The 22,594-nt window shown below is 42.3% G+C and overlaps 1 protein-coding gene across 1 annotated transcript; it reads right to left on the bottom strand.

Annotated features, from left to right (window-relative positions):
- Positions 1–170: 170 nt before the first annotated feature.
- On the bottom strand, positions 171–19,912 carry T265_09928 (hypothetical protein; the record flags this gene model as incomplete). Its single annotated transcript, XM_009176149.1, has 6 exons — positions 171–651; positions 4,630–4,898; positions 5,048–5,366; positions 9,216–9,647; positions 11,147–11,224; positions 19,404–19,912. 6 exons carry the CDS (start codon positions 19,841–19,843, stop codon positions 171–173), a joined length of 2,019 nt encoding a protein of 672 aa, XP_009174413.1.
- Between the last annotated feature and the right edge of the window lie 2,682 nt (positions 19,913–22,594).

Here is a 22,594-nt window from a genome sequence, read left to right as displayed (position 1 = left end):
TAATTCCGGGGGAATTATTAACCGTCAAGGGTTCGTTCCTTACTATCCTTGCAACGAATTCTCTATCTCAAACGAGGTACAGACTCACTCAGATTGGTTGGCTACCGTTTGCAAAAAACGCCTTTGAGTTCGGATTTCATATCGGATAAAAGAATAGGACATGTTATTATTTACAAAATGGTAAATAATAAAATCTGGAGGATGCTCTTTAGATGCGCATGGTTTTTTATCCATTCGCCGAATTCTCTCTCCATATCTTTCGTTAACTGATGCACGTGACATTTGGAGTCAAAAGGTCCGTTGGGCGTTGCTGTCCCAGAATCACAATAGACCAAAGTACCTGGGTAATGGACTATCAGCTTGGAGTGATCGTAAAAATTGGCTTGCCATCCGCCCGTGGAAAAAGAGAATATTAGGTTATTTCCATGATCCTTCCATCGCTGAATAAACACTGGAGACTTGGTGGCACCGGGCTCGCCAACTTCAGTAGCCTCTTCTTCTGAGCTTGTGTGGTTAGCGGATGAAGTCAAAGGTGAGAAATGCTTCAACTGGCGCACGAGGAATTCACATTGCGTTTGTACGTCTCCCAGATTAGGCAGTTTAGATATCGTGCCGCTGCCAGGATTCGTGTTTGGTTCAAATTGTATAATCCTGAGGAGACAGCAAGATAAGTAAAAAAAGTATAGACAGCAAGAATAATTAAAGTGTAGGTCAGTGGTCGGTCGTAGAAAGCAGCTGTTCAGATACTTTCTATTCTCTGCATTGCTGCGTGGAACAGTTAAGTCTCGAAAGAGAGAGTGCTTCTTGTTATAATCTTTCTAAGAAGTTTGCGAGATAAAAACTGTCAACACGGACACAGTTAACTGTCTAGCGAAGAAGCTTCAGGTCACAAACACTGAATTCAGCTCAGTTTGTCAGCTATGAAGCGCGCACAAGGATATGTTGGTAGAGGCTACTACAGTGTGCTTCACAAAAGATGGTAGTCTATTGGTGGCAATAGCTTGGCGAGTGTCCCCACTATACTACGATGAATGAACCAGATACTACTGATGCGTCTGTCATTAATAATATTGCTTTCATTTGAAGAGCATAATCACAAACTACCACCATGACAAACTTCAGTCCAAGTCAGACAAGTTTTATCGGTCAGCACTATGCAAACGAATCTGCCGTATCTCGGTGGGCGTAATCGACAAGGTTAATACTGGTATTAAAATCCGGTGTTATCTTCATAAGCCTGTGGCATGATGGCGTGACAACGCAATGCTAGCCGGACCAGATTTCGCTCTCACACAACATTGGCAAAGCTCGAAACGTGGGATTCCCCCAGTTTTGTTCAGGTGGGTGACACGAATAGTTGCAGATCTGTACTTAGGATGTTTGCAAGGCTCGGTAATTCCGATACAGTACTATGCGGTTAGCCACGTTTCATTTAAAATGAATTCTCACCTCTTCAGTAATTGGATGGTAACAGATTCCACCTTACTGAAAAGAATAAGTAGCTCATCGTGTCAAAAAGACAAAAGAAAATATCACTGACCGCTAATTGGTCACCATTCTTCACAACTTCTACCTCCAAGCCCCGGACAAGACGATGTCTGCTGTTGCTTTTCTTATAAAAGCAGTCGTGGTGTGGACTTTGTAGACGTTCTGAGGAAACGTACAACTCGTAATGCATCAAGATAATGATATTTTTTTAATTTCACACTTGAGTATATTTTGAAAGGAAGGAAATGTCGAATATTACTGACACAAGCACTTTTACATATTATTGTAGCAACCATTCCGGAATGCAACGGTCCCTCCACAAGCTCAAAAAACGACAAAAATGTGAATACGACCTGTTGGGAATACTGTGAACGACCATTTCATGGATCATGTTCAACTATGCTCGTATCCGAAATACGGCGGTTGGCACCATCATCTCCCCCTTATGTGCCTACATACAATTTCTGTCTCAGATCATTTGAGACAGGCAGTAAAATTTTTTCAAATTAATCAAATAAGCGAATTTGGAGAAAGATTTTCTGTGCTCCACAGTTGAGCAGCAATGTGGCTGCATTTTCAAAGTAAATTAGTCGATAAAGCCACTGATTTGCCGTAGAATTTGCAAGCTGATTTAATGACGCTGTTCCTACTAGGTAGTGATGCACCTTTCTTAAAACAGAACTGGCAGGATGGTAGCTCAAGATGCCAATATTGAAACACTTCAGGTCCCACGGGTTGTATCCTCCTCTCGCTGTTCATACACGTCTGATCTTTTGAGCCACAAAATCATGTGATGGATGGGATTCATTTTGCTTTCAGAAAGCTAGCTGGTCCTGGTTATGGTATCACTGAAAGTGAGCACGAATTGTGTTGACCGCTCTGACTTATCCCGCAGTTGAGGCGTTATCGTCACCCGTCAAATGGAAATGGTGTTATTGCACAAACGGTCGTTGTTGCGTCCAAGCTACGTAAACTGTCTGATCGTAGAGTGCAGACCTGGGTTCCTAAGCAGCACTTGCTCCAACCTGCAAGCGTATACATTGCCGAGGTACTCCAGTGGTTGAACTCGCTGAATTCGTTAATTCCTTCTTCGTCAATGTAATTCTTATTTGGCCTTTGCGGCACAGCCAATGATTGGAATAGGTCAGACTGTTTCTTCCTAACCTCCGTTGGTTTGAAAAACATCGTGGATATCTTCACGAGGTACGATGACCAACTTGAATATGTTTTTGAATAATACGGACCTATTTGCCACACACCCAGTTTCGCCCTTTGGATTACTTCATTCTTACACCTCAAAGATATACTTAGAGTTGAAACGTCGTGCAACCATTCGATCAGCTTCTCAGGTGCCGAATTGAAGGTGCTGTTCATCCGGTAGAGTCAGTTCGTTAGGAAAAATGCTTGCATTCAGAGATTTCCCAGTTTCCGGTACACTGGGCATGTGAGCAGTTCTTTGAACTCATGTTTAGAATTACATTGCCGTACTCAAACAACCTAAGTCAGACTGGATATATTTTCCCCTTACTTGCACCAGCAGCTTCGGCAGATGAAAACACTGACGTTCAAGATCAGACGATAACAGAAGGTTAAGTGACTGACGGATCAGATAAAGGCTGAAATCAGTCGACTGAACAGGATCTATGTCTGTATCTTGCTGAGCAACAGAGACTAAACTGATGCGTAAAAAGCCATTCAATTGCTCTGTGGTGATGGTTATTAGTCTCGTTCTCTAATAAAATTACCAGTCCGATAGACTTACTGACACTTGTAAAATCTGTTTTGACATGACCGGATGTGGTTCCTGTGACATTTTACCAGTAAATACAGTCCATGAATTGATACTTCAACTGGAACCAAACAGTACTTGTTTGTTGCGAAACTACTTCACAGTTGTTGCTAAAGCTGTGTGGATATCCTCAGAGAACCGGTATCAGCGCTTTTGAGTCAGTGTTTCACCAGCAAGAAACACCAGATTGATGGGAGCTAGCCGGTATAAGTCATGTGCGTAAGGAAAGGTTCTCAAAATATCGACTAGTTACCTGCACGTACGAACTTTTGTAGTAGTTTGAAAGTATAATTTTCTTGAAACAGGACCAGTCCGTTATCGTGCGGTACACATTAGCTTGCCTAAAGAAATCGCGCCTGACATTGGATGTCATCGCAAATCCTTTGTAATCGTTTCCTTCAATACTTTACGGAACGTCCAAAGACTTGTCTACAATGCTTAGCTTATAGAGACACCTGTCGCGCTATAATGCCGCAACTTCTTGCCGACGGACGCATCCGACAGGTTTGTGTGGGCACCTAGCTTTTCCGGTTCCCTCCCGTCTTCCAACCTCATGATCTAGCCATTCCTGACTTTGCGACTGTCGACCGGGAGCAAGGACGTCTCAACTCCCTCTCCCAAGCATCGGGAGATCGCAAACTCGATTACTTAGTGGACTGCACCGAATTGGCGTCTGTGACTGTCCTGCTCTGAGGCCATTCATGTATCATTATGGCCCAAGTGGTTAGAGCGCGAATTTACTGACCGGAAGGTCCGTGGTTCGAATCCGACCTCTGCCACTCGACTCTCCCTGTCTAGGCTTGGGCGACCTGGCAGTATCCCAGCCCTCGTGCAACCTTCGGGTGGCATGGCAGTTAGGCATCGAAAGGGTGCTACAGCTGAAAAAAAGATGTAGTCAGTCCACACTCATTCGTTTGTCATGCATGTTGGAAAATGTAGCATCATCCCGATTAATCCGATTTATGGTTAGGTAGTAGTGGTGGCCGTCCGACGTCATTGGAAGCCGAGGATTCACAATTCCACAGTCGTTGTTGCACTGCCATATTCAGTTTCCAAGAGACCTAGGAATCTATAAATAGTGATGTTTCTGGGTAACATGGACGATCGGTTAATTCCTGATTAAATCTATCCGTTTTCACATCTCAAAGTTTGCAGCCATCGAGCTACTATAAGTTGGAATAAAAAATAATCGGAATAGAAAGTAAACATACAGTTTCTCTCGCTGTTGCGGTGAAGCAAGCGAGCTTTGAATGTAAACGAAGCCTAATATTCGCAAAATAAAATGTCACTACTCTAGGGATGATGGTGTCTGTCTTCTGTGAATGTGCAATGTGTCCAGTATTCCGACTCACTTTTTCCCTTTGTACTTGACCAGACCTTGGCCAGTTTGATTGGTCACACCCCAAATTTCAACTATGGCATGAGGCTTTTTTTCTTTCGCCAAGTGATAGGTGGCACTTGAAGCGGAATAGAAAATTTGAACACTATCCATTGTGTAATATAAAAACAGACTGCTTGTCAACGCCCATCGTGAAACCCAGTGGAGCAACAGAGGATCATTTGTCGCATTTATGATGGTACTGCGTTCTTCTGCTCTGCCAGCGAGCAGCTTGAAGGCGTCCTGCGAAAGTACAAGGAACAGGACCGTTTTTAGCACTATCTCAATAGGCAATAAGTAACTGTGGGATCAAGATCTGGCTTGGCTTTGTAAAATCATTCTAGTCAAATTCAAATGTCTTTAATCAACGTGAAAGTGTCATACGCACTTACATGAATTGCTCGGCTTCCAGTATAGACAATATCTTCGACCTGTTGAAATTCGAATGACTTCTGATTGCCGGGCGACCAGATTTGAACTGTAGGATGCTTGGAAACTCCTTTAGAGCCAAACGACTGGTCGGTTTGTTCATCCGTGCTGTCCAGACCCAGGCTACCGGGGTGCTGTACGGGACTGAGTGCACCGATTTCAACGTCGTCCTTTGAGGTTCTTTTCACTCCGACGTCCTTTCCGTCCATCGGATCCCGCCTTTCTGCAGTTTGTTCACTGACTTCTCGATGTTCTAGTATGCGGACTGAGCGCTGCGTGTCCCTTAGAGAGTAGTGGGCGTTTGTTTCAAATTAATTTAGCAAAGTTATGTTGGATAATTTGATGTAAAACGACTTCAAACATTTCAATAGGACTGTGATCATTGCATCTTAATCGAACAATTTGAGTGTTAGGAGTGTGGATACAAAATGTTATTCTGAATGAAAGCCTATCATCATACGTAATACTCCTGGTCCTTCACATACGTCTTCTAATTTGGACACGCGAAAGTTTGTCTTTTTCCGGGCCCAGTTGCCTAATCACAAAAATTCTAACATTTGGGGCGTTTATTAATGCACGCACCTAGCTTTGATAGGCCAAGTTGTCTTCTGTGGCCATACCATTGAAAACTCAATGAATTCCGGCCAATCTTTTACGTGTAATCAGACAAGCGTAACGAGGATTTATCCAAGCATTTGCGTTATTTTGTGTAGACATCCAATAGTGTATTTCATTTAAATTCGGGTTGTCCGGTAAAAAGCATAGTGTGCCTCTAAGAATCTTCTCAGTAAGTCTCTGGGTGTCTCAAGAATTCTGCGCCAGATTCTTGGGTTTTTGTGCAATGAAGCTGGTACTGAAACACTCAATCCTCACCGCAAACAGAATGACAACAAGAGTACGTAATAGATTATGAACTCAGGTTCTCAATTCGCATTTGAACTATGTAGGTGCTATCTGCAGTTTAGTGTGGGAGTTCCACTACGCTATGGTGATTGATCCGACTGTAATGTTTTCCATATATGCTGCGTTTTGTATGCTTGGTGTGAACGAACACAGGGATTTTGGTGCTTGGAACGCCAAAGCGCAGTAAATTCGAAGGAATTTAGATCTTGGGGAGCATGTAAATGCTCCCAAGTAAGTGAGTTTGAAATACGCAATCGATCACAATAGTTTCACCGAGATATTTCAACTGCTTTGCTGTTATAGGCATCATCACAGAACTCAAAATCAGCGTTGATACTGATGATTTGTTATGTGACCACAGAGACGTTTTTTTAGTAAAGTACTCAAATGGGAAGAAAACAAATGCAGAAATATTATACCTTAGCCTCATCGATGCCGTGACTCTATACACATCTCTTATGCTATGACGCGCCAAAATGTTGACTACATAAAACATGGTCTGTTTTGAAATTGATAGAGTAACTGGTGTGAACAGGACATAACTAAGGTATGTGACAGTAAAATCATTTAAGTGCATTTGAATACCTTTCGACGGTCACTGATAATTTATCTCGGATTCAGTGCGCAGGGGATTTGAGCTGGGAGTAACTGCTTACATAGACACATTCCTAGTTTTTGTCTAATATTTGCAACGTAGTGAACGGTAAGCCTTTCTTCAAGTAAGCTACCGGTTTTCATTGCTATGTTAATTCGGTTAGCGCGCGAACTAGAGCTTGGCAAGGTTCTCTCAATAAGGACAAGGTCTCTGGGTTTCGTCCAATGGATGAATATTTTGAGAAATCGTGTTCCTTCTAGAGGAGATATTTGGGGCGAAATCCTGTATCCATGGGGTCCGGAAGTTGACTGAAGCAAGTCATTTTTCGGTGGCCATGACGACGGGATTACCAAGTATATACACGTGAAAGTAGCTCTATTTGAAGGAAAGGGTGAGAAGCAATCCGGATTCCGCAATTTGTTGGTGCTGATGGACTTGGCGCGACCGAACTCACGTTGTGAGCAAACGGATGAATTTGAATAATTTATTTTGGAAGACTTCTTTTGCATCTGGTCGATGGATATGAAAAGCTGAGTTCAGCAAAAGACAATTGAAGACCCTACGGCTACTTGGTATTGGCGTGCGCAACCATGCACATAAGTCACTCGTATTGTACGTAGTACTGATCATACCGGTCATCAAACGGAGGTCCTTCAAGCACGAGGTGAGCGCCATCCACGTGTGTGTCTAGAAAAAATTAATCCGTAGTGGAATGGCTGGTTTTGTTTTTCCGGTCGGCATACTTCACTGGGACACACACCACCCACCGGCTAATACATTGTTAATTAAAAACTACTTAAATGAACATGGTTGAAATCCTAACAGTCTCAATAAAAACGCACGATAATAAGCACCATTGGGAATTAAGAATGAAATGCTCGAGTTTTTTAACTCCTTAATGTGATCATAGAAGTGGGCTAACTTCCCAGCCCTCCAAAAGCAACGGGATCCTCTCGTTCAATGGACGTGCTAAGTTCTGTGAAGACAGGAGCTCGATTTTTAGGATTGTTCAACAGGTCGCCAAAAATTGAAGCAAACCTATGTTGGATCATCTTCACGCGTGGCATTTGGCACAGCGCCCGTTGCCAACAAGGTTGGTTTTGGAGCCACTAGGTTGCAGAGAATTCCAAAAAATGCAACACCCTTGGCAACGAACCTCCTCCAGTATTACTGAGTATATCGCATGACTGGCCTTCGAAATATAGTTCTTGCCTTACGCCTGCACAACTGTTCAGCTCCGACCCTATTCTGTATGAACTGCTCAGAAAAGCAAACGAGAATCTACAGTCTGTCCTAAACACCATGACGTCACTCAACGCTCCGCAAACCAAAACAATTTTGGGCAAAGTATCGTCTTCCAGAAAATTAAGTACTTATTATCACAGATCCGTCCTCGTGAAGTGATCAGTGTAAAGACGTACTAGTTTCACCGGTCATTCAACTCCTCCCAGATGGTTAAATCCTTCCTATTAGAGACCATTTCTCAAACATGATTACTCATGAATGACCTCATCGAGTGGTTTCTTCAGAGAGAGAAAAATGGACTAGAACATAAAATGACGTTGAAATCAACGTTTCTTAGACTGATATACCAATTTATACACGATTCTAGACAACAGCATAAAGCTGGAGAAAATAAAAATTTATAGTCATGTGCGGAATTCTGTGGAGTTCTTGAGTTTCGCAGCAGTTGATTTTTGCGATTTTATCTATAGTTGCTAACCAAAGCATCCAAACACTTCAAGGTATGGCAATTATGGTGTTTAGTTTCCTGATTGCTGGAACATTTATTCGGGAAAACGCCGCCCCACTTTCTATTCTTGCCCTAAAGGCTCGTCAAATTTGTCATCTGTTTTAAACAAAGAACTGACTTACTGAGTACTTTACCCATCAGTTTATCCACAACGGAGAATTCCGGGTGAATGACAAGACGATTAGGACCTGGTGAAACTCTGAACTCTTTCACTCTCACATGGCATTATTTAAGTGCCTCTGTTATCCGCTTACCGGCTGCCACTCCAGTTATTCAGTGGTTATTGTGTGCTTCGTTAATGTTGCCCTCTTGTTTAGGATCGGATACAGAGCTTGTTTCTGGCCATACGGGTAATTTGTTCGGCCATCGGAACTGGCACTCACCGTGTTCAGTATCTGAAGCGAGTAGCATTACCCAAAACGTGCAATTATGACCGAGGGTGGCATAAGATCTAATCTGTTTTACCTTTTGTTGCCAGGCTCTTACCACAACTACTGAGGTTTAACTGTGTTCAAACAACTTAGTCTTGCAGCAGTTAGTCTAAGTAGCACTGCGCTGCCTGATATTTTTTATTTGTGACAGTATATCCGTAAAACTAGAGAGGAACCCATGTTTGATACCATAGATGACGCTTAAAGCAGAGTTTGCCTCGAACTAGTAACCAATAGCTATTGCTGGGTACTAAAATGCTAACAACGAGTGGAACAAACTGGTACTTCAGGTTCCAGGTTTCTATGAATTGGATTCTAATAGAAGAAAACTATTCATCCACAAAATACTGTGGTTTTATGATTCTTGCCAGAAGGAAACAAAAAGAATATTTGAAATACTTGGAGAATTTGGAGTCCACTGGGAATATTTGGAATACTTGGCATCTTACCGAAAGATTGCCGAACAAAACTCCATGTCCAGTACCTGAGCTGCTGAAGGTCTTTCGACAGCAGATCTCTGGAGTAAACGAAAAATTGTATATCTTGCACTTTGGTGAAGTTTTGAAGGAAATTCATATCTGCCCCAGAAAAGGTTGCGACAAATTGCTCGCACTTGGGCTCCCGGTACGAGGTTGGACAGCGGATGAGCAGCATCTTCGTGTACCTTGCTGTCGGTATTTTTGTGTTGAACCAAACTATACGATCGGTGAGTGTCCGCACAGTAGGGTTGAAATGGCGGTCGTCCACAGAGCATGTAATAGAGCGTCACTCCCGCTGCCCAACAATCTGATGCCTTTGAGTGTCCTTCCTTTAGAAAAACTTCGGGAGCAAGATAGTTTGGGGTACCGCATACATGTCTGGAGCAGATCAAACGGAAAATACTTATAGGCGAGAGCGAAAACCAGAAAATTCAGGGGTGTTTGTTAATCTTTGATTGTTCAAGTGTTTGTATTACACAGTCAGGTGGAGCGACAAACGACTGTCGTTAAAGCGAGTAGGTCCTGTACAAACAGGAAGATACAAAATGGAGATTAGACGAAAGTGTAATTTGGTAGAAATTGAAAATTTGAGTCGAACAATCGGGGACATTCTTCTTACAGACTGGGTGTTGAACTGATTGGCCAACTTTTTACGATTGACTTGATGGGGCTAATAGGTACTAATCTGGGGAGTTATAATACCATGTATAAAACCAACAAGTGGTTGGTGCCGAGAAGTAATCCGTTATGCGCTTCGCGCTGATTTAAATTCATTAGATAAATGTAATGAAACCTATCGTGCGTCTCTTCAGTCAACAGTTTTTAGCACTTTATGCAGTAACACTCAGTCTCCCATCACACTAACATGCACAGTAAATCGGAGCCGATGACATTCCCTGTTTTAGGTCCTTCACAAAGTCTACTAAATATGAATTCATGGCCGATTCTACCATATCCACCCAATAAATTCAAATCACTATGATAAACATGGTGCACTGCTTTCTGTATTTCTGCCACTCGTACTACTTGGAATAAAAGCTTTGGACAGAATATCCAGAGATTTTCTTCAAAAAATATTTTGTCCCACATATAAGAATCCTATGGAGCTTTCGTGAAAGCACGAGACTCTACTATCTCTCTGTTTTGGTGCGAATGAATGGAGACAACGGAGTTAAGAATGCAACAGTGTTCGGAAATGTGTGAGATGCACTCAGTTACATCAACCATGACGCCAAGGAGAACTGCCATTTAATCCAGAGATAACCTAATGACTGAGATACAGATGGACGACCCATAAGTAGATGGAAATAACTGAGAAAAACAGCCAACCAAATTTGACATCGGGATTGACAAATCAGGCCACGTTTTGTGTCGACCACTTTACTGAAGATATATATATATATATAAATGTATGTGTAAAGTTGTTTGCATCAGATTTCCAGGCTCATCCGCAGCAACAATTTCGGCTCCATACGAGCTGCTTGTTTTGCTACCAATATGCGAAGTCTCCAATGGTCTAAACCCTGCTGACAGATAAATTTGTGTGGGCTGCCGCTGTTGACATAAGAGGAACCGTAAGTTTAGTACAATTTCTTTTGCCACTTATCCCACGCGTCAGATAGGCACAGCAATACAAAAGGATACTCACTGTTTGAGAAACAAGTCACCAAACTTTTTATCCTGAAGCGTCAAAGTGGCTGTTTTGCGGGAATACGAAATATCTATAAAATTAATCAGTATGTATAGTATTTTTATGGTCGGTATTTTCATCGAATTTTTGTGGGAATTTCTAGAGATAGAAAGTTGTTTTCCTATTGCACTACTCATAAGGTTGCTGAAAATTCTCCGACAGCCCATGACCGGTTTCGCCCTTACCGAGGCTCATCAGGTTGATGCCTTACGTATATACATGTATCGCGATATCTTGAATATCGTAACAACTGAAACATGAGGCAGCCTGATACACCATATTCAGTTGCCTGGAAACATCACAAACGAGAGATTAAGCTGGGTTCCAGGTGAGTCTCTCGGAAAACTGAATTTGTTTGCAAATGAGTCTATTTGGCCAAAATTTTGTCTTGTTGACAGTGTGTAGAATACAGATACCAATGACTCGGAACTATCATTTTTGTTTGAGTAGGAACCAAAAGGTGAAAAATGTTGATGCCTTGCCGCTGTGACTCAGGTCACTGGCATGTTCCACTGAACGTTTAGCATATGGATGAAATATAATGAAAGAGTGACGCTACTTCCATTAAAAGTGAAGTGAGTTCAACATCCAAATTATTCGACGAGCAGACAAGTCTACTCGGAGAATCTGCCCTTTTCAAAATGCAGTTTCAGTCGTGCCTAAAGGTGAATTCCGGATGTAAAAGGAAATGGCATCTGGAAGGTTACCAAACAGATGAGCTGACCTTCGGTGTCCTGTATGGTGGAAAGGAAATGCTTTTTTTTTCGGATAAAGTGCCGATACGTTTCACATACTGATAAGGGAAATCTTAAAACCAACATTTCTGTAGCATATGAGCAATAAATTTCCAAGCGTTTGGTCCACCGCTTGCCGTAAGTGAATTCACTGGTCTTATCGAGAGACAACCGTTTTCAACAGTCAGTTAAGTTGACGGTGTGTTCCGATGCATTTACCGTTGGAACAGTCCTCTTGGTGATAGTTGTTTTGAAATGGGTGTTGCCAAGGCTCAGCTGCAGTGTCTACCCCAGAGACAGCTCGAGATTAGGCCTACCGTTCACTGATCATCCGTCATTTTTAGCGGAAAATTACATATTCCAACATGTATGAGGGTCACAGGCAAGATTTCACTCTACAGCCGAAGTTTCATAGCGACATGAAAGTCGTAGCCTGCTCCTTGGTTTTGGTTGTATGTTGAAAACTCCACAAAAACTCTAGAACATCTTTGAGTCACAAACTGAAATAAGGCTTTTGAGCGAAAGAAGCAATTTGAACACCAAGGTAAACTTTCAAAACTTAAAACGTTAAAAGGGAGTATTTAGTGACTTTTAGAACTCTAACCAAATTATGATCGATCCGTGTATCCTATTGGAGAAAAACGGTAGATCGTTTGTACCATGTTATCTCCGGCAAAAGTCGGCTCCCGGGAACTGAGAACAAGTTGTCTATACGTCCATCGCGTCAAAAATGTTGTCTCTGTGTTATCAGACTTATCCAAACAAGATGCTCACAAACTAAATTGTTCCAGACATTTTCATGTATTTTGTGCAACTACCTTATTTAACTTAATCGATGTTACATGAACTGATGAAATTACTTCAAGGATCGAGTTGTTTTACTTGGTATATACCACTAAAATTCGCAAGATACTTTTGTTTTTACTTATACAACAGTGATGATACAATTTTTTACTTTTCTCGGGCCATATGTTTTGCCTAATTCACCAGAAAATGCGTAAAATGAGCTAGTAAGATATTAGGGACACAGCTGAAACGCACTTTTACGCATGATCTAGAAAGTGGTACATTCAAGCCAAAAGCAGAAGTTTCAGTATGGGAAATCAGTATATGTCCTCAGAATGATCCATGTGAGATACAATCGCAGTTTTCTCATTAGGCTCAACTCCGTTGAAAAGAGTCGCATTTTCTAAAACCGAATCATGATAATTCCCTCATTCTGAGTGCTCTTTATTGCGTCAGAAAACATGCTGTTCTCTCTACAGTAAGGTTACTAAGGAACGCACTTAACTGAAAACCACAGTATAAATTACCTCACGAAGTGTAAGTGAACAGCAGGTAAAGGGAGATACGCGTGTGTGTTGAGCTAACCTCCTCTTGAAAACGTTTCGAGTGCGTATTTTGCATGTATCTAGAGGACAACATCTTGTTAGCGGTAATAAAACAGGTGACTATGACGAAACTGCCTAAATTCGTGGCTCAATCGAAGCTCTTGAAAATCCAGTATCTCGGCCGATTTGCTCAGTACTAAACGAACCCATCTCAACACCTGGTAACATGATTCTTAAATCTGCCTTTAGGTGTTCTTCTGATCGTTACTGGGACCAAATGTGATAAGATTAGCTGATTACGGTAAAGATGACTCTGGGACAGAATAGTGAAAATCACCTACTCACTGCTGTGTTATATGAATGTTTGCACTAGACCACACCTCATTTGTGTACGAAGTTTGGCTGCGAGGAGGTGGATGGTGATGGGCCGACTGATACGAAATCATCGAAGTGATCATCGCCCCAAAGTGTCCTTGTTTTGCAGACGAATGTGGAATGAAGTTAAGGAGATGCGTTGAAATTCAGAAGCGTTGAATTGGGAGCGCAGGCCTACGAATCTATCTCTATTTAGCATTCCAGCTGTCGGGGCCAGTCTGAAACGAATCACCAGTAAAGCTATTTGCTCCCATTACTTTTTTTCTATTTTGTTCTGCAGATCCTGTGCGCTGAGCCAAAGAGTTTATACTGACCAGTGTAACAGAAACATTCTGGTAGTCTTTGGTCCGAGCGCCGAATAGATCCTGTTAGGTGGCGACAGGGCAAAGCTATTTAGGTTGCCCTTTGGTAGACTTTTGGTTGGATTCAACTGTTGGCCCCATTAATAGCAACTCTGTGGTACAATTGACAGTATTACAAGATTGATTGAGCGTTGAATCCGTGCGACACATAACACAAATACATCTGATATACCGCCCTTTGGGCACTGGTCCCCAAGTTTAAGCATAAATTTACCTTTCTGCTCAAGCAAGCATACTGCAGCTTTGTATGTCGTTTTAAGCCTACAAGCAAATAGGCTGGTAGGAACACCGTCTAAGATACATCTTGAACGCATAGTTGCCGACTGGCCCACTACATGCCATACAGATGAACTTCCGAATCAACAGCTAAGTGATGATATATCAGAATTCGCCCGTCGTGGTACTCCCATGTCGTCGCTCCACAACAAAAACCAAGTCATGTATTCCACATACGCTTGACATACGCTAGATAGAAGGTTGACCAGATTTTCCCAAATTTTCCTCCGTTTAACTGTAATCAGCTAATTTTCACTTCATTTGGTCACTTACCTCGCCTGTCTTACGCAACAGTACAGTTTCGATTTCACAATTGTTTCGCAATAGATTCTATTGATTCCGAAGTATATGCTGTAATTCACATAAGCGTCCTGTCCTCACACACTTCCAACCCAAATTTCAAATTTTAAATGTCGTTATCTATGCCAAACTTACGCCTTTTTGCACAGATTAACACATGCAACAACAAAATGTATCTTCAGTTTTGACAAACTTTGGTCTTTGCTGCGATCACAGGAAGCCAGCAGGAAAAGCTAGTTGCGTTCTTCAAACGTCACGCAGGTAGAAGAACAAACCACTGCGACGGACGATTGACGATTGCGGCTAGTTTGAATTATTGAAGCGACGCGAGTTTTTGGTGAGGCCCCTGGGTTTGATTCGGACAGTGGGTTTGAGACCTGGTACATGCACAAGTGGACGTCTGACACCGCAAGCTAATTAGTTTACACAGGAAATTATGGATGGTTGGTTACTGTCGCAAGACAGTGTGGTGCCTATTGTATCAAAACAAACGGGATGTCATAGACCCTGGTGCCTTATCGCAACGTTCTTTGAAAGTCGGATAGCTGTGGGTAACCTAGTGCATCTTTTGGGGCCGTGGTCAAGCCGGGTGGTTGACTCGCATCTAGTGCCAAAAAGCCGGTGAAATCATTTCCGAGATAGGACCGGATAAGTTTGATTACCATTAGAGTTGCAGGAGGTGATAACCGAGCAGGTACAAATCTTGTGCTAAATATGTCAATTTCCTAGAAGCTGTTGAAAAGAATCATGTACACTGCCGACAGCTTATTTATCATAACATTGTCTTTTTTTGCATTTCACCACAGCTTATTAGTACAAAGCGGCAGGTGCAATAAGAACGGGTTCTTATGAATCCGTGACCCGTCAGCTTATGGGTTTCACTGAACCGCATTGGTGTGAGTTCAATTGTACAATAATAACTAGGGCTTGCTAATGACTGCGTGCATAAGGCCAGTAGATAAAGTTTCCAGTGGGTTACCACTCGACATAATCCAGCTCATGGTAGTCGACGCATTGACAAGTATTTTCACAAGATGGACTCCCGTAGAACCCCTACGATATCCAACTTAGTCCTTTGTCATTGGCATTGCAAGGACTGAACGTGCACGGTCAAATTTGTTCCGACGGTGCCAACATATAGTCCCGTGCTTACTGATAGTGCAAAACGTGAGAACTGATCATAATCACAAAATATTACCTCCACCCTCACATGCAGTTTGACGATTACATAATTAGGTACTCATGTCATCGAGGAGTAATGTAATAGACCAACGTACAATGCGAACCAGATTGTGCATCATAACAACTTTAGTCCACACACAGCACAGTAGTGAGGTGATGTTTACGGTCGATGAGTACTTCATATTCAATAAATTTCAAAGGTCAGTAAGCCGAGAAAGCCATGATGGCAGTGAATAAAAGCGTGACTGCTACTGTGTTAGATTATTGTTCAGCCGCTTTTCTGTGTATTTTCTCAGAGAGGTCGTGTGTCAGTAATATCCATTGGATATCCAGATTTGCCCTTGGAGTATATGTTGACGGTAAATTAGTAAAATGTACTGGCTTTCGTCCACAAGATGGAAAATGTTTTCCGTCTTTTGTCAGTTGCACGTTTAACTCCTTACATGCTGTGAAAATGATTTACTTGGGATGAGTGAAAGTTTGGTTGAAAGCTTTTGGGATCGAAGTCGGGCTCAAAAAGCGAAAAAGCCATCTTTCACGATGCCTTGTTAGGTCAGCGAAAGCCACCACAATAATTTAAGCTGCGGATTGGACCACCAGAATTGGCTGCCATTCTACGTGCTAAGTGCAACCGACCTGAACGGAGTGGTTATGATGTCTTAGAATAAAAGGTATCTCCGTGTCATCTGTAGACCGCCGGGTCAAATCTGGCGATTAGCAGGACAAGGCACATCGTAGTTAGCCACGTAGAATGCACAAGTCTTTCGCTCGAATTAAAGCAGTCATCTAAAGTCATACGATGCTGCCAACTACGCTCATTTCCACTCGGCTTCTGCTTGAAAAACATAACTCCACCAGTGCCCCAAAATTACGCTGTTATCAATCAACCAAACAACAACAGGAATACATCAAACATAGAATTGACAGGACTTGTCACAGTATCAACGATCAGAAGGTGATGACCACTGGTAGTGTAGACCACCTCAATTGCGACACACCGAAGAACGTTCGCCATTGCATGCAACCGACATGTCTGATGGGGATCATCTAGTTGAAATCATATTTCTGGAAGACTCCTCACAATTGGTTCCTGATACTGCTGAAATGCGTGGGATAGAAGTAGCATCATTTTATCGCCGACCCCCTGTGTATTTCGGCCGATGCAGAATTGACCTCACACGCTGTTCATATGGGCCAACAGTGCAACTGAATTAACAATGTGGCGTATTGGTTAATAGCGCTTAAGATAAATCGAGTAGTTCAAATTCAAAATAAACCCACCCTCTTAACTTAGATTCAGTGTGATATGGATTTATGGGCCAGCAGTGTTTGAACCACCATTCTGCGTATCTCGGTCATTTGGGATGAAGCCGATTGTGGTGCTGTTTGCAAGCCATGTGCTGGTGTAGACATGACAGGGTAATTTCAAGCATAAAGATATGTTGGTCTTCAGTCTTCCTGAACAGAAGACACTATGATAAGCGTCGTTGGTAGTCTATTAGGATTTACTTTCCTCATAACTTTAGAGTTCGGTCCATCAGTTAGGTGCGTTGGTTTGCGGAACCATTGGAGAGTAGCCCCGTCAAGCGCCAAACATGCTATTTGTGGAACAAAGTTTCCCTGTTAAGACAACAAAACACCTCGATGCACCACGATCTCGTTATCTCTTTCGAAATGCGGTTGTTGCGGACACGTTGAACAAGATGCCGATAAGCTTCGGTGGCTTTAGCGATTCGTGCGTTCACTTCATTAACCAGTAATAGGTCCGTGGACAGTTAGTTGTCGGGGTAATCAACACCCACCGATAACACGACCGCACAAGATTTCACTCAACTACTTTGTGATTAATATTTAAGCACCGTCTCATGCTACTGAAAGGCAAAGTTTCAAGAAGCGATTGGACTTGCATTTAGTTATCACTGTTCTCTGATAGCATAATAGCATCGTTTCAGTGTTCCATGTGGTTAGAATAGCAATGGTTATTGGCAGCAAAAAATCCTTTAAATATGAGGTCTTTGACAAAACACTGTTCCAATCAAAGCGGTGTCGCCTGAAGCAAAATAACTACACTATGATTTTTTCGTAATACACGGGATAGACTGTCTTTCAAAAGAGCTGCTTCTAAGAAGAGATTAACTTGGCCTCTCGGGCTACAGAGTACGCATATCCCATCCCATCCGTGGTACCATGGCTTTGGCTGCACGGCTGGGGTGAAAGTGAGAAAAATACATTCATAAGCCGTCACTTTGGAGGCCAATAAAGTAACCGAAATCACTGAATCAATAGGGCCACCCAGTTATCAGCAGAAATTACGCAATCGAGCTGAAGGGCGATGAACATGGACCCAAGTCCAGGAGTATTGGCGTCCGAAATTTCCTCTCTATGAAAACTTTCTTTATGGGACAGTGGTATTGAGCATTATCTCAAACTACTCTGCTGACACTTTGGGAACTCAACCTAATCTAAAGTTCTTTTAAGACAAGGAAACTGATTAAGTCTGTGGCTGGTACCGTGCCGGTAATTCGCAAGTTTTTTCCATGCACTTTTGTCCTTAACGGCAAAGCTTTTGTGTACCTCCAATTAACTGGCCTCCAGTTTGGCAGGAAAACGGACTGACGTTGGATAACCCACAACCTTCAACGCGTAGCTTTCAGTCCCTTGGTAGCTGGGTTCCCACAGACTTTGTATATTCTCTTATTTTTGTCGGGGCGAAAATTAGTCAAGGCATTTGGCCAGTGTTGTCAGATTCATATTTTTTTATTAATTCAGCAGTGAGTAGCAAGTTCGCTTTTGTTTAACTCATTGAGACTTCTGAATCACTTTCGTTCCAGTCAACGAATTTTCTACCTGAGCTTGTTCTAACCACCAGTAAGGACTAGTAATCGGCGATCTGTGTGGTGTGTTCTTCTGTCATCCGCATTCTAACACCTTTTATACTGGCCGTCGTTTCCCAGCCGATTATCATTCATATCATTCTCGTTCAGCTATATCGCGTGTTTCGCGCTTTAGGCAATCGGTTCGCACTCTTTCGGTCTGGTCCATTTATTGGTCTGCCGAATAAAATCTGGAAAACAAAATCGGCCAGCTAAATAGGAATTGCGTCCGTCACGACTTAGGCAACACCGAAAAAACGATACAGCCTCTGGTTTTGTCGGTTATCTACTCGAAAGGCACAGAGATTCTCGTCCAGTTAATTGGTTTCATGCAGCGCACGGGAGGGAGTGTTGGTTATTCTGGACTATTCAGTAGTACCTTAGCTGCCATAGGATCGTACAGTTGGCGGACAGGGCCTTAGCCGCAATTCAGCCTGCCCCTGCTGTGCACCACGCTAGTAACTATGCGTTTTTAAATCAGATGATTCACTGGTAAAACCTCATGCAAAATATTTGAGTCCTGATTCTGGGACCTGACACTGGGACCTGACATACTGGGAACTGATGCTTTACCGAAACTTGGTGACGATCGGCCGGAATCGCATATTAAGGACTGTCAAGCCCATACGAAGACATGATTCACATGCCGGCATCTATTCATTTCGGAATTTTTGTGGGATATTATACATTCCAAGCAAATTAAATATGAAATTCTAACATTGTCTTTTTTCGACGACGTTGTGCATGTTCGCACTGAGGATTCGCAACCTGCGCCAAACTGTACCGGGCAAGGTAGACTTATCAAGTCGACTACATTTTTCCAGTTCCCTCAGACAGTAGGACAAAACATCGTAACCCGGATGTTCACACATGATCGTGGATAAACCGCGTTCGGTGTACGGATTTTAGTAAAACTAAAGTTTATTAACAAATGATCAGTTATGCACCTGCTGCAATGGTTCGTCAGCTGAATGCCGTCATACTGGAGCATTCATTCGGAAACACAAGCGAACTTAAACGATGCGTGGAACTTACTCTTTCTCCTCCTCGCACTGGAGCTCATCACAGGCCAGACCGAAGTCGCTTAATTTTGCCACAAATCCATCAGCAAGCAGGATATTTGTTGGCTTTATATCTCGGTGCACAATCCCGTACCTTTCGTGCATGTGGCTGACGCCACGCATTAACCCACGGAATACGCGTCGAGCAAGACTGAGTGGTAGCCCTCCAGTGGAAGGGTCATAAATAAGATAGTTCCATGAGACTCCAGTCTGTGGTTGTTTCAAAGCACTCCGGGTGACACATGAGCTGTCAGCAGGTCGGTCAACTGGGCTAAGGGTTTGAAATGCACTTTTCCCACCAGTCACTAGGTCCATCAGTGTTCCGATTGCGCAGAATTCAAGCAACAGGCAGACTGCTCTAAGTCGAGGTTCATGGTAGGCAGCAAACAGACCAAGAAGATTCGGATGAATCATTTGGCGCTGGATAGCGATTTCACGATGGATGGCCGTAGTTTTCAACTGATATGTGGTAAGTGGAAGAACCTGCATAAGAGCAAAAAAAGCGTAAACCTGAGGTTCCTGTGTCAGTCAATCAAACCGGAAACTGATCCTGGTAAGAAGTCCAAGTTGAACCATAACCATTACCAAAAATGGTATGAGATAAGCCAAAAATGTCAGCATCGTCAGAAATTTTCACCTAATTGTGATTGATAAATACTAATGTGTATAGACAGAGCAGAAGAGCGCCAACATGACAAGGCCAGATGAGGTAAAAGTTCAGCCTAAGAAGAGCGAAAACCGAAAGAAAAAATTTCCAGGAATGTGGCACAGGTATCTGGAAAACAACTGTTGAATGCAAAACAGACCAACACAAAAGGACTAATTAAGATCAACATGAGGCGGCTGTCTATCAATAAAGCAGCTATTTGATCAGTTTAACCCGGTTTGGAATTTCCAATGTGAGGATCTTCACCAGAGCTGCATGCCTTTCTAATAGCTTTCGTGTATTTGCACCAGAGTTTCTTCTAAAACTGGCAGTTTCGATGTTCTCAAAATCTACTGATCAAACCTGAAGACAGTTTGTACAATAGCTAGCCCAATACAACGAAATAAAATATTTGATATCTGAAAAACAGTGTTGTTGTCTAGGTAACTTATCAAAGTTGACCGCGAAATTCGACGGTGTGGAATTCAGCAAGTTGTTCCTGTGATAATTCGGGTTGTAGAAAAGCTGCGCTTGAGCAATATACCATGAGAATAAGTGCATGCGCACTGTGACTAAATCCCGCTTACGAATCCCCCGGAAAACTGAATAAATCGCCCACAACAGTTGCCGCTCTAAGTATGAGACTAAGGTAGACTTTACCTCGAACTTTTAGTGAATTTCAGAACCCCGGAGAAACCATCCAAATAATGCACCAGATTTTTAGGTCATTATTTCAGAGCACTTTCAGAGCATTTACCGAGATAGGGATTAGCTTCCAAATAAAGACATGAATATATTACTCGCATTAAATACGCGTTGAAAATTTTTTCAAAAGTGTCTTGGTAATTCAGCTGTCGAGTTTAGAAAATAGATTGTTTCTGATTCCAAAATCTATCACCACTGACTTGTTTCTTTTTCCGGCGCCTGTTGATACATGGGAGTTAATTTCTTTAGTGGCTAAACGTAACACATTATTCATAAGTTTATTCAAAACTCTTCCACACTTCTCGACTTCGGGTAGGCACAGTCCCAGAATTTCCATTAACTTCCGTTCTACTGAAACCAAATTGGATAGATTTTGACGGATATTTTTATTTGCACATGGATTGGACTTTGACAGGGGACTCACTTGGATCTAACTGAATCTCAGATTTAATGTACAGATGTGAGCGCACGCTAAAATATGTCCAACATGAGTTCAGGTGGAATACAATTTTCATAGACACTCGAAGACTGAGCCCTAAGAAGAGTGAAACCAGCCGTAGTTTGCCAGAGTTTTCAGCATCGCTATGAGTAGTATGAAGTGCGATATCCTGAGATCCTAGCAGTTGAAACACGAGGCGAGCTGGTTCAGCACATTTACTTGAGACGGAGCACTACACATCTGGATTCGTTTGTAGCTGTTAGCACAAAATCTTGACTAAATATCGGGCATCTGCTTAATATGCCGATGGTGCATCACGATTTATTCATAGCCTACCGGAGTTGCTGACACCATTTTAGCGTTTTGCTGTTAGAGGGTCAGGTTCTTTGATTGCACCGTGGCTGCATCACTAGTAACTGACTAGGGCAAGAAAAGTTCTCGTCTCACATTAATTCTCTTAACGTTAAACCCTCACCTTCTACTATGGAAAATGTTTGCTTACCCTTGAGCTCTTGCACCTAAGTATGTTCTTTTCCTAGTAGGAAGGATTGTTTAGAAAATGTGTCGGAACTTTTAACTTGTTTCTTAATCGTCCTAGCAAGATCCCTTAAAATTCATTCCAAACACATTAATTGTGACAGACTAACACTCAGGCAGGAACAAAGCCACCACTGTAACAGTAGTCCACAATCCCAACTGAATACTTGGTATCAACCCACTGATGCAAAACAAGATAAACTGAGAATCACCCATCCATAAAACGCAAATCCTTGGTATGTTTCTGTTTGTTTGGTGGCCAAACGCAGTTTATAGCATAAACATAACATTGTTAAACTTGTGCTTTTACAGTAGGTTGACTTTTGTTATTCCTTCGCTCTACTGTCTGACTTATGAAAGCAACACCAAGCTAAAGAAAGATGAGGTCTTAGCTAGAGTGACAAACAGTTCTCAAAAATGGGCATTTCAAAGATAGCGAGATGCGTTCTCAGGACACTACAAAACGATGCTAGATGAGAGTAGGTGTATATCCATGCAAATAAAGGAAAAACCCCATTAGCAAATTTGTCCAACGTAGGGGAAGACACTGTTATAAGTCAAATATCTTGTCGAATATTGATGAGGGATTTAAGCAGGAGCTATTTTTCCTAGAAACCTTGCACATGGAACCCAAACCTAAGTGTCCTCGTCTTTTAAAATTTAATTGCTGTCTACTTATTTTTCGCCCTACACTACCATCTAAGTATTACCTCGAAATAGGGGGGAAATTTTGAATACTTTCGGATACTTTTTTTGCCAAAAAAGTTACCATGAGGGGATATTTTAGCTCATCAAAGTTGTGAACCGCTCATAAAAACGGAAGTATTCAAAATTTCCC

Source organism: Opisthorchis viverrini (genome assembly GCF_000715545.1).
Source record: "Opisthorchis viverrini unplaced genomic scaffold opera_v5_322, whole genome shotgun sequence".
Classification (NCBI taxonomy): Eukaryota; Metazoa; Platyhelminthes; class Trematoda; order Opisthorchiida; family Opisthorchiidae; genus Opisthorchis; species Opisthorchis viverrini.
Note: the sequence above shows the minus strand (reverse complement) of the source record. Positions and strands in the feature narration are given on the sequence as shown.